Here is a 12,223-nt window from a genome sequence, read left to right as displayed (position 1 = left end):
CTTAAATAAATCAGCACTAATTATCAGTAAAAGGAAGTATGTGTTTTTCTCCTGTCACATGTAAGGACCGTCACAGCTGCTCGCTCGGCTCACTGAACCCTGCAGGGGACATCAAGGGCTGAGCAGACTCACAATCTCAAGATGCCGTACAAGGAAGCCCCGTGTTCTCAGAAGTTAGTGCAAGAATGTGAAATAAGGGCAGACTCACCAGCCATCAGCAAACAGATAATGCACATCGAGAAGGCAACAACCATGATAATAGGCAACTGGAAAGGCAAACGGAGAGAGAGAGAGACCATCAGACGAGAATTCTGCTCGACCGGTGGGGGTCTTCGCTTGAAAAAGGGTAAGTAAGACTCTTCTGCAATCTAACACACAAAGTATCTTTTTCTAGCAAAACATCATTACTTAGGCGGTGGGACCCCAACTGCCCAAGTCGCCAGACTGTCAGGTCACAAGAGCTGAAGAAGCGTGGCGATGGCCCTGACAGGTGAGGGAGGCGCCAGCCCCCTCCATTCCGGGACCCTCTGCCCGCTGGAGAAGACCCCAGAGAAGCCCCAGCTAAGTCTGGTGAACAGAGGAGTCACAAAGGGGATAAGCGTCAAAAACATACCCTGCCTTCCACATGTCAGGTGTGCCTCCCGCAACCCCCCAGCGTAAGGGGAGTAGAATCTTCCTGGAACGAGAGACCCTCCACCCTCCCTCGGGCTCGTGTGCTCTCAGGAAGGCAGTCGAGTGTGCAGGAACACAGACACCAAAGTTATTTTACTCCTCTCCCTCATCTTCTCCTCAGGGAAACCGAGTATTTACAGTCCCTTTAGGACCACACATTAGGTTTCAAATCAAGGGGAGACGCCACTGTCTGTACCTTCAGACACAGTGCTTTTACAAACTTGAAAAACAGAAAGGTTTCTTACAGCCAGGAATTTCAAATCCCGTGGAACACTTAAAGGACTATGAGATTCTAATTCGTCCACTGAGTAGTTCCCAAGAAATAAGTCTATGGAATCCTAGAACAGAAAAAAGGAGATTAAGAACTCCCCACTTGGATGTAGTTACATTACTCAGGGACAGTACAAAGACGCAGCGGCCGAATGAGCAAAGACGAGCAGCAAATACAGACTTACCTGCCTGAAGCCATCGGAGAAGTTGTTCTTGTAATAGCGTATTAGCGAGTTCCAGCCGTCCATGACCAGTCCCAGCTGAGTTCTCTTCCCGGTTCTGGTCAAAAGAGGTGAATCTCAAATTACAGATTTGTATATTACATTCTTCCCCAGTTTTATGGCTGGAAAGTATGTGGTACGGGCGTAAAGTGAATTACAGAGATTTTAAAAATCCTGGGGCGCCCGGGTGGTTCAGCGGTTAAGCGTCCGACTTCGGCTCAGGTCATGATCTCGCAGTCTGGGGGTTCGAGCCACACGTCAGGCTCTGTGCTGACAGCTCAGAGCCTGGAGCCTGCTTCAAAATTCTATGTCTCCCTCTCTCTTTGCTCCTCCCCCGCTCATGCTCTCTCTCTCCTTCAAAAATAAAAACATTAAAGAAAAAAAAATCATCCCTGGTGGCTCAGTGCGTTAAGTGTCCGACTCTTGATTTCAGCTCAGGTCATGATCTCAGGGTTCGTGAGACAGAGTCCCGTGTCAGGCTCCGTGCTGACAGCGCAGAGCCTGCTTGGGGTTCTGTGTCTCCCTGTCTCTCTGCCCCTCCCCCGCTCATGCTCTCTTTCAAAATAAACATTAAAGAAGAAAAAAAAAAGAAAAAAAAATGAGATGAGAGGCCCAGGTGAGGTGGTTAGAACAGCAGAGTCTAGGAATCTTCACTTGTTCCCAGAGAATCCGTCTGGCAGAAAACCAAACTCACCAGGTCTTAACCTCTCACTGGCAGCGTGGCCCTTGAACGTGGCATCGGCATCCCCGGCCGCTTCCCTGAGGCACAGAACCTCAGGCCCCGCCCCGCCCCGCCCCTGCCGAGTCAGACCCCACTGACCCAGGGGCTCCGCAGGGCTCGGGAAGGGCCGAGGGGCCGCCGTTCGCTCTCCGCGCAGCAGAACCACAGGCAGGCCGGGAAGCCACCGGCGCCTGGGCCTCACCCCCCACCGAGCCCGACTTGACTGCTGTGAACCGAGGCCCCGGGGGCTGGGCTTTGGCCACTGTCCCACAGCTGCCGGGTGATCCTAACGTGTGCACCAGACGCGAGAGCCACGGGTCTGAAGTGGTAGCTGAAAAGCACGGCTTGCCTGGTGAAGTCCGTCTTCAAGGCGCCAGTGCCCGCGTACTGCTTGGCACACGCATTTGCGTTGTCGGCCCAGGCTGTGAGAACAAGGAAAAATCAACTGACGACGAACGTGGGAGCCAGAGTCTCTAAATCCAAATTATTAATCTATTTCACAACGCGAGTAACCCGGCCCCTATGAAAGAAGTTACCTACCGTTTTTGTAAATCTTCTCAAAATCGTGTTGTTCTTCAAGCTTCTGTCCCACGTGCAACACTCCCAGTCTCTGGAATAAGAAGCACACCGTGCTCAAGCGTAACGGGTTTCGCACACACAGCTCGGGAAGAAGAGCAGACAGTCCCGGCTGGTAGCATGCGGTTCCCAGCTGCAGGTAGAGATGCTGTCCTTGCACACAGGGGGCGCCCCAGTTCCCCACGTCCCCCCGCCCGTGCCCCAGGCCAGGCCACAGAGCCTCTGAGGGCTCCTTGTCCCGCGGCCCCCACTCACCCCGGGCCCCAGCACTCCCCCGGCCCTGCAGGAAGAGGGGCAGAGGGAAAGGGGGAGGGAAAGGGAAGGCTGCGGCAGCATCCCAGCCATCACCTCGTCCTTCCCTGCCAACCCCCACCTCCCACCGCCTGCACCCTCTAGCCTCCCTGCTGTTCCCGTCACCTCCAGCCTTCCCTTTCCTCCCCACAGACTCAGAGGATCTCAGAGGATTCCCTGGCATCCCGAATCCTGCTGTGGAACCCCTTCAGGGGTCACTGACCACAGATCAGGATCCCCTGCCCTGGTCTTTGTCTTGGACCTCAGCACTCTCAGAACCCCCATCTTCACTGTTCACCTGAGACCACATCTCCCCATTTCTACCCCAGAATGGCCTTTCCACCTGCCCTCCATGACCTTTAGCTGGTGGTGGCGGGAGCGGGTGGGGGGGGGGGGGGGAGGTATGCCTGGAGTCCCCACCATAGCCGAACTGATGCGTAGAGTCTTGGAAACGTGGCTTAGGTTGTTCAGTACTGCATTTAGCATGTGAAATAGTTAAGTACCGATTATAGAACCTATTAAATAGGTTTTTGTTTATCGGACTTGGAAACAACCGCTGTTACTATTGTTTCCTTTTCTTTCCTTGCTACCATTGTTTCCATCAAAAAATACACTCTGAAGTAAATCCATCAGATTAAGGAGGACAAGGTACAACACAAACTAGAGCATGCTCCAACAGGGAAACCGCTCCTCTGGCCTGTGTTACCTACTAGGAGTCAAGGACCATTCATTTTAAAGGAGGTGTTTTGCTTCCACAATTCCTGGTATCATAAAATTACCATAAACGAAGTTGGACTGTCATAAACAAAGCTAACCATCTGGGGCAGGAAGCCATTTGGCATGCATTCTGTTTGCCCCCTCATAATAAATGCCAATGTTGGGGCGTCTGGGTGGCTCAGTCGGTTAAGCGGCCGACTTCGGCTCGGGTCATGATCTCGCGGTCCGTGGGTTCGAGCCCCGTGTCGGGCTCTGTGCTGACCGCTCAGAGTCTGGAGCCTGTTTCAGATTCTGTGTCTCCCTCTCTCTGACCCTCCCCCGTTCATGCTCTGTCTCTTTGTCTCAAAAATAAATAAACGTTAAAAAATTTAAAAAAAAAAAATGCCAATGTTATCTGGAACTCTGGGCTTCAGTAATAAAAGAGATGCAAACGAAAACTTAACCTTGAGGCACCACTCTATTAAAATAGAAAAGTTTTAAATAAGAACACGTAAGGCCGGCAAGAGTTCAATGAACCGGATTCACCAACCATGCTGACCAGTTTACCAGTGTCTCACTGGTACCAGTGTAACCTGGCATGACCCTCTCGGAGAGCGTATTCTCTTTGACGCAGCAAATTCTACTTCTAGGAATGAACCCCAAGGGAAGCATTCAAGCTAAAGACAACACACCAAGATATATTCTCTGCAGTGTTACTTATAAGCCAAAAATGCAACAACCCAGTAAGTGCAACTCTTAAAAATGATGGCTGTGTGTAACGCTGGAGGAAAAGGAAATATCAGAAACTGTACGGGGCGCCTGGCTGGCTCAGCAGGTGGAGCCTGCGACTCTTGATCTCCGGGTTGTGGGTTCGAGCCCCATGTTGGGTGTAGAGCTGACTTAAAAATAAAATCTGAACGAACAAACGACACCACGTACGCACACACCGACCGCAGGTACAGAAATGTGCACGTCCACAGGTGGAAAGACACAAAACCGAAAACAGGTGGTTTAGGGTGGGGAGCAAGGTGAAATGTTTTCTGTTGTTTGTTTTGGCTGGTAACGATTTCGTCAATGTAGCTTCGCTACTTCGGGGCTGCACTGTTGACTTAACAGAAGGAAAAAAGCGTTTGCACCTGGAGCTGGGCCTGGAGCGAGCGGCGGGCCAGCAGGCTCTGGATCACGTTGGTCCTGTCCAGACAGTCCATGCAGTTGCTGCGGAACACGCCCTCCTGGCTTGCCACCACCATGCCGGCGGAGTCCACTAGAAAATAACTACAACATATTTGTATAAACACCCTCATAGCAAAGGCAGTCCGACGCACGAGCGCCCTGCTGCTGATGGTCTGCAACATTGTGGACAACTGGCAAATGAGAAGTTCAGAAGGGCAACGTGTGGCCCGAGGGGTATTGGATTAGTACAGAGCCAAAAACAAAAGACATCTGAAAAGCAGAGGCGAGACAGCCCCTGTCCAAACACGCACCGCGGCACTGGAGGTCAGCTCGCGGAGACACGAACCGGCAGGGCCGAGGGGCGTCCCCGAGGCCAGAGCAGGCCCCCTCCGACACAGCTGTTTATCTACGTCCTGTAGATCAGACTTCTCGAAGCACGGTCCCTACACCGTCTGTATCGGAATTCCCTGAGCTGTTTTTTTTTTTTTTAAACCGAACGCACTTGGCCTCGAGATGAACTCAAGTCAGCATCTCTCAAGCAAAGGCTGGAAACTGTGCGTTAAGAATCCTGGGTTAAATATGCAAAAGGACGGAGTTTATAAAGTTCAATACGGTGTTACTTGAAAAATGAGGTTCCCTTTCTCCCCTTCACCACCCACATGTCCACCCCGGAGCCAATCACGGTTCTCAGTTCCTGTGTCTCATTCATTTTTAACAATTTCCTCAGATAATGCTCTGAACTCAAACTCTGGACAACGGGCAGCGTAGCGGGGAAGAGCGTGGACTCTGGCAGTGAGCCACGAGCTCCCCTTAGGCCACTCACTGGCTGTGTAACTTCAAGTCATTGCCCTGGTCTCTCAGAACCAAAGTTCTCACCCACAGGGTGGAGGGGACGGCACCCCTCCGGTCCCGACGGGATTGCGTAACACACGCAGCGCTGAACGGAGCGTGTGGGACCGAGCAAACGATGAACACCACGAAGTGATCTCGTTGTAATTACTCCCCCAAACCGAAATGGAGCAGGGAAACACAACAGACTCACCACAGGCCAAATCCAAATTATGACCTTAAAAATAAGGGCCTGAAAGAATGCGTTTAGGCTAAAAATCTACACGAGATTCACGCAGACTTGGTGAGGTTCGTTTAGAGCTGGTGTATATACACAGGTGTGCATGAGTGCACGTGGGTGTTAGCATGCTGTTAGTACTTACAGAGTATGTCCTGGGTATTTGATAAATATCATTTCTTAAACTACACACTAAGTCTATGAGGTAGGTATTATTATCTGCACTTTACAAACGGAGAAACCAAGGTTTGAAGACAACTGTCTTGATCACATGGCTGATAAGAAGCAAACATTTCAAAACGAGACAGGTCACACCCCAAAGCCCAGATTCTTTCCACCTTCCCCAAAACCCCAGGAGAAAGTGTCCAGAGAGGCCCTGTGCAGGGCACTGGGGAAAGTTCCACTGTCCCTGTGGAACACAGAGCGCGGTGGGGGACAGACTCTGGCGTCTGTCTTTTCTCACACTCTTGTGGGGGCAGTGATTCATGGGCGAACCCCAGGAGCCACCTCCTCCGACAGCGTCCCAGGTCCGGCCAGTGTCACTGCAGCCCAATAATGGTGCACGTCAACTGCCCTTCACTAGCTGCTCATGACAAAACCGCATAGAAAACGAGCAGATTTAACTAACCGTCGCCGACTACTTAATAGGCATACGAAACATTTTTAAAAACTGAGAAATGCCTACACGACAGGTTTTACTGTATTACTGTGGAACTGACACGAAAAAATGCATGGGGGTTGCCGGGGTCAGAAATATGCCCAGATGGAACAAAACGACAGAGCAGTCGACTTCGAGATCCCTTCTTCTGTCTTTAGAATCAGTAAAGATTGACCTATGCTTAGAGGACAGTAAACCCGTAGGCCGACACAGCAAATAACTTGCCAAACACGTTCGGAAAGTACCATGAAGTTATTCGGACCCTTTGAACTATTAGCCCTGCTCTCAAGACTTTATTTTAGGGAATCACCGAACAGAAGTGAGAATAGACACGCCCAGAGTGATTCGCTGCAGCACATGTTTTGTGGGGGGGAAGAGACAAGGAAACAAGCCAGGATGCCTAGGATGAAAAAGAACACTTAGCTGAGCCTGTAGGGTGACACGGGGGAGTACAGAAAAGCCGTTAAACACCATCATGACGAAGACCAGGTAGGGTAACGACGAAATATCAAAGTATCCGTGATGGAATGTTTAGTCAAAACAACGGAATATAAAATAGTGGTACGCTAGCTCCAACTAGGGAAACTTCGTAAATGTGGAAGCAGATTCATAAAAATGTGAAAATACCTGGCCTTGGGTTGTTTTTAAGAACCTAAAAAATAGGGGCGCCTGGGTGGCTCAGTCGGTGAAGCGGCCGACTTTGGCTCAGGTCATGATCTCACGGCCCGTGAGTTCGAGCCCCGCGTCGGGCTCTGTGCTGACAGCACGGAGCCTGGAGCCTGCGTCCGATTCTGTGTCTCCCTCTCTCTCTCTGCCCCTCCCCTGCTCATGCTCTGCCTCCCTCTGTCTCAAAAATAAATAAAAACATTAAAAAAAAAAAAAGAAAAGAAAAGAACCTAAAAATATTTTTAAAGCCACTAAGTCTCATCTTTCCAACAACAAAGGGACTAAAAACTAAGAGTCCAAACCAGCGTGGTCAACCCAGCACGCTGTGTTCGTAAGTCCACCAGATAATGTGTGCTAACCATGCTCCGTCTACACGCGGACCTCCTCCCTCGACCTCCACGGGAAAAGATACAGCTTACCTTAGCTCATCCTGCATTTCTGCTACCTGGTCCATCAGAATACTCAGTCGGTCCCATCTCATATTTTTACATTCTTTATGGAAGTCGAAGGCAATGTATCTGCCGAAAGAAAAGATCCGCAGGTAATGAGCAAAGAGGAGTCATTTTTTCCTTCCGCCGTTACTATGTTCATAAGCTGACTTTCCTCTCTCTGTCTGAGCAGAGTGCTCCTCCTTCTCTCTCTCTCTCTCTCTCTCTCTCTCTCTCTCACACACACACACGTATCTTCACATGTTCTTCTAGGGGCCCTCCGACAGGAGTATAGAAGTCCTGCAAATGCAGAAGTGAACTCAGGCACAGCATCGGGTATATAGTATAAGGGAGCCTTGTCCAAATGAGTATGGAGTACCCAGTGTATATTTATTCTCTACCCCAATGTACAAAGAATAGGGTCCTTTTTTTTTTTTTATCATTTTTCAAACAGATGAAAATGTTCAAAATGGTCCAGCTCAATTCCGTCCAAGGAGGATCAGACTGAGCGTCGGACTTGCCCTAGGGGTTGTGAGAGGAACACACGCGGCATGGTCCCCAGGCTGGTTAGTTTCTGTTCATCGCTTTAACAAATCAAAGCATTCACTTCCTTTATCAGTATCTATACATCTCGCATAGATGTGGCAGAGAGAACCTTCTGTCAATGCGTCACGGGTCGTTTTCGGTTCTCTGATATTTAATAGGCACAATTCTTAAGGTCAGAACACTCTGACGGTGAAGGTGTCCTACCACGAGCTGGAAAATGTTGCCAACTGAGAGGGGGCAAAAAAATCACGGACTAGTTCCTGAAAGTCAAGGGAGCCAGGAATCAAGTCAAGCCATAAAGCAAGAGGCCTGGAAGGGCATGATGTTCTGGTCCACAGAGTGAAATTCAGACGAGGCATATCCGCTCTCATGTGACCCCCGCTAAGTCCCAACAGACCAAAGGAGCGTCGGCGGAGCATGGGCCTGTCCACACATCCAGGGAGACTCCCACCCCGGGGCGGTGTGGTTTCTTACTGCTTCAGCGGTTCTCCCACTGAGCGGAGAACGGCATCCTTAGAAATCAGTACAGTAACAGGGGCTAGCAAGCCAAGAGGCCACACTCTGAGAAGACTGGGCTGGCGGGGGGGGGGTTTCCGAAGGCAGCTCTCACAAGAGCGGCAGTGTGACAGTCACCTTTGGAGTGCTCCCACCCAGTGCTTGCTCCCACAAGCAACGGCCCTGGACCGGCTTCAAGGACTGAAGCAGCTCACCAGCACCTAAATGCATTTGGATTCTTAAGCTTCCATCCTTCTAAAATCACATTTATATCCTCTAAGAATGAGCTGCACAGTTGTAGTTGGACAGTGAACGGTTTTAAATACATCATTTTGCTTCTGACCCCGACAGTCCAGCGGTTCTACTTCTTTCAAAGTTCTAGGAAGAAACCCTTAGAGACACATCACCTCGCACGGCTCATTTTCTTCCCACCCAGTTCCCGAAAGAAAAACTTCCCACTGCTAACGAGGCCCACCATTCCTCAGAAGGGCAAGTGTGTGACCTTTCTCCTTGGGTCACTCACAAATCCACCAACTTAATTTACTTAATTTACTCAAAGCAACAATCATTAAACAACTCAAAAGTGAGTAAGTCCAACAGACAAATGAGAGAGGACAGAAAGTCTACCATTTAATTTCACTTTGTAACAGACTGCTCTGCTCTCCCTGCCAGAATACTTATCTACTAAATAAAAACTATACATATATAGTTTTTAACCTTTAATGTTTATTTTTGAGAGAGAGAGAGAGAGAGAGAATGTGAGCAGGCAAGGGGTAGAGAGAGAGGGAGACACAGAATCCGAAGCAGGCTCCAGGCTCTGAGCTGTCAGCACAGAGCCCAATGTGGGACTCGAACCCACGAATCTATAATATACATATGTATGTGTGTATATGTGTATATATATATGTATGTGTACATATATATATATGTGCGTGTGTGTGTATACATAAATATTATAAAATTATATGTTTCCTAAATTATATCCTTTTTAACATGTTCCTCTGTCTGGTGGTGTTTAGAGCTCACGGGAGGGAAAAGACAATAGCTCTGGGAGTTCCCTCTTCAGGTGCGGGCAGTAGGTGCCCTCCAAGTTCCCCAGGACACCAAGGGCATAACCTAAGACTCTGACTTATGCCTCAAGTTCTCCAAGTCAGCCGCTGCTACGAACTCACGGAGGCAAGCAGGCCTGTGGAGGCCCTCTGGGGCAGAGGGCCCGAACAAGGGGTATGCCCAGGAGCCAGAAGTCAAACTTTTCCCAGAATATGCACGTTGGACTCCAAACCCAGAGACTGTAATTGTCCAGGTCTAAGGTACGTTTGAGTAAGTTCCTCTGAGGGCTGTGAGGCACACCCTGCTTAGGAACCCTCCTCGGAGTCCTTTGAAGGGGTTTAAGAAAGTTCTACTGTGAGAAGGCAGGAGTGTACGTGGAGTGTGTGTGCTGGGGGGAGGGAGGTCTGATGAATTTGCCAGAGCTTTGAGCTGGACAAAATACACTGAAAATCTTCCCCAAAGGTTCACTGTATCATTCTATTTTTGTGCATGTTTAAAACTGCTCATAGGTTAGGGGCACCTGGGTGGCTCAATCGGTTAAGCGTCCAACTTTGGCTCAGGTCATGATCTCGCAGTCTGTGAGTTTGAGCCCCACATCCGGCCCTCGGAGCCTGGAGCTGCTTCGGATTCTGTGTCTCCCCCCCCTTCCCCCACCCCCCGCCTTCCCCACTCGTGCACGCATGCTCTCTCCCTCAAAAAAAATAAACAAACATTGACGAAAATTAGGAAAATATTTCTCTTAGGCTAAAGACATTTCTCCCCAAATAACCCAATTCCATTTCTTTGGGGAAGTCTCCCCCCAACCCCATGCCTGTGACCATCTGCTACCACAGTACACGCCCCCCCTCCGGCCGTTTCTTGCTGCAGAAAAGCTCCAAATGGGCTCACCACCTTGCACCTTCCCACAGGGCAACTGCTGATGTTTCAGGACCCCCCTCTTTGCACAAGGCTGCACAGTCTGCAACTGCTGCCTGGTGACCTGCAGAGGCAAAGCCACTGCTCCGGACGAGGCCACCATGCAAGTGGACGTTTCTTCAACTCGGGTGGCGCTCAGGACCACAGACACCACACCAAGCAATCACGAGGAAGTGAAATTCGCGACCTCGTGGTCAGGCAACACAAAGCCTCAAGGAGGGGATTGTGATCAGGGACTAAACTTTCACAGAAGTACATTAAAATCTGACCGTTAAGAAGTTACTCTGCAATATCAATTATGCCAGAGAAAATTTCAAGCCAACGTAATCATGCTTTGATCTAGCATCGAAACAAAAAAAAGGCAGAAATATGGAATACAGGTTTCCCCTGCCATCCAGAAGAAGGCTTCCTATGAAGGAGCCTAAAGTAGCAAAGGGCAGCCCCTGCTTTTCAGAAGTTCGCCTTATGCCCCAGGCCACGCTGTTTTACGGAAGACTTTCATCAGTAGGGTCATGACTTCCTTGTAAAAGGGAAAACTCATCTTGGGATTTCTTTCTGTTGGCGAGCACAGGTACTAACAGGGCTCTTGTAAAAGCGAGATGGTGTAAAGCCAACTTCTGGGGGGCAGGGGACACCCGTGTGTCCAGTAAGAGCTACGAACTCGTGGATACAGTAGTCTCCCCTCGTCCACGGTTTCACTTTTCACGCATTTAGTCCCCTGCAACCAACTTCGGCCCGAAAGCCGACGGCCCTCCTTCTGACACTTGGGTCAGGTCGGCACAACCTTCAGCGCCCTTCATCACGTGGGCACCTGGTATCTCACGGCGTCACAAGGAGCACGACCACAGCACAGCCAGATGTTCTGAGAGGCCACGTTCACGCAGCTTTTATGACAGCATATTGTTTTAACGATCTATTACTAGTTACCGGCATTTTCTGCTCTTAGTTAATCTCCTACCGTGCTATGTTACGTATCCAACTTTATCACAGGTATGCATATGTAAGCACCCATGGGCTTCGGTGCCGCATGCGGGTTCAGGCATCCACTGGGGGGGGGGGGGGGGGCGGGGATGGGGAGGGGCTGCAGGCCGTGTACGTGCACATCTGATCTGAAAAGACCTGCACAGATTTCTAGGGAGGTACCTGATCATTCCGCTCGCCAAGGAAGACACCATTGTTGCAAATGCCTGTTCCAGCGGTTTCTCTGAGCCCTTCTGGTTAACCTGTAAAAAAGCAAAAACACCACAGCTTTAAGTTCCTTTAATAGGGGAGAGTGAGATGGGCAAAACGGAGGACCGGGAAGCTCCAAGCTTCCATACTCTCACAGAAACACTGACACAACAGAAGCTAAGCCAACTTTGTAGGAGCTCTGGAAAACCAAACGTTTAACAGGCAACTGAGCAAATGCCCAATCAGAAAGAAGCTCTCTTCAAAACTGTGGGACGGTTTTGTGCCATTTTTCCTTGCCCTCACCCCACCCCATCCCTGGGGCAGTGAGGGTCTCAATCTTAAGTGTTAAGAAATGGCAACCAGGGGACGCCTGGGCGGCTCAGTCAGCTAAGCGCCCAGCTCTTGGTTTCCACTCTGCTCATGATCTCGCAGTTCATGAGTTCGAGTCCTGCGTCGGGCTCTGCACTGACGGTGTGAAGCCTGCTTGGGATTCTCTCTCTCCCTGTCTCTGCCCCTCCCCTGCTGCACTGTCTCTGCCTCTTTCAAGACAAATAAAAATAAATAAACTTCAAAAAAACGGCAACCAGGTTCTCAGTTCCCCTTCTCCAA

At 50.0% G+C, this 12,223-nt stretch overlaps 1 protein-coding gene and 1 long non-coding RNA gene across 2 annotated transcripts in view; both read right to left on the bottom strand.

The window, feature by feature from the left end:
• SACM1L (SAC1 like phosphatidylinositide phosphatase) overlaps positions 1–12,223 on the bottom strand; it is a 58,170-nt gene that overhangs the window by 4,576 nt on the left and 41,371 nt on the right. Inside the window, exons 12-19 of the mRNA XM_078443157.2 lie at positions 11,588–11,667; positions 7,430–7,528; positions 4,584–4,722; positions 2,425–2,494; positions 2,234–2,306; positions 1,128–1,221; positions 918–1,010; positions 209–266 (exon numbers count right to left, since the gene is read on the bottom strand). Coding sequence (XP_078299283.1) covers positions 209–266; positions 918–1,010; positions 1,128–1,221; positions 2,234–2,306; positions 2,425–2,494; positions 4,584–4,722; positions 7,430–7,528; positions 11,588–11,667 — 706 coding nt within the window. The remainder of the gene's footprint in view (positions 1–208; positions 267–917; positions 1,011–1,127; positions 1,222–2,233; positions 2,307–2,424; positions 2,495–4,583; positions 4,723–7,429; positions 7,529–11,587; positions 11,668–12,223) is intronic.
• LOC132678470 (uncharacterized) lies at positions 6,712–7,423 on the bottom strand. The gene is made up of 2 exons (XR_009609616.1): positions 7,241–7,423; positions 6,712–6,996 (listed from the first exon to the last, which is right to left on the bottom strand). It is a non-coding gene; the product is annotated as an uncharacterized LOC132678470 (long non-coding RNA).

This window comes from Panthera onca, chromosome A2, assembly GCF_046562875.1.
Source record: "Panthera onca isolate mPanOnc1 chromosome A2, mPanOnc1 haplotype 2, whole genome shotgun sequence".
Lineage (NCBI taxonomy): Eukaryota > Metazoa > Chordata > Mammalia > Carnivora > Felidae > Panthera > Panthera onca.
Note: the sequence above shows the minus strand (reverse complement) of the source record. Positions and strands in the feature narration are given on the sequence as shown.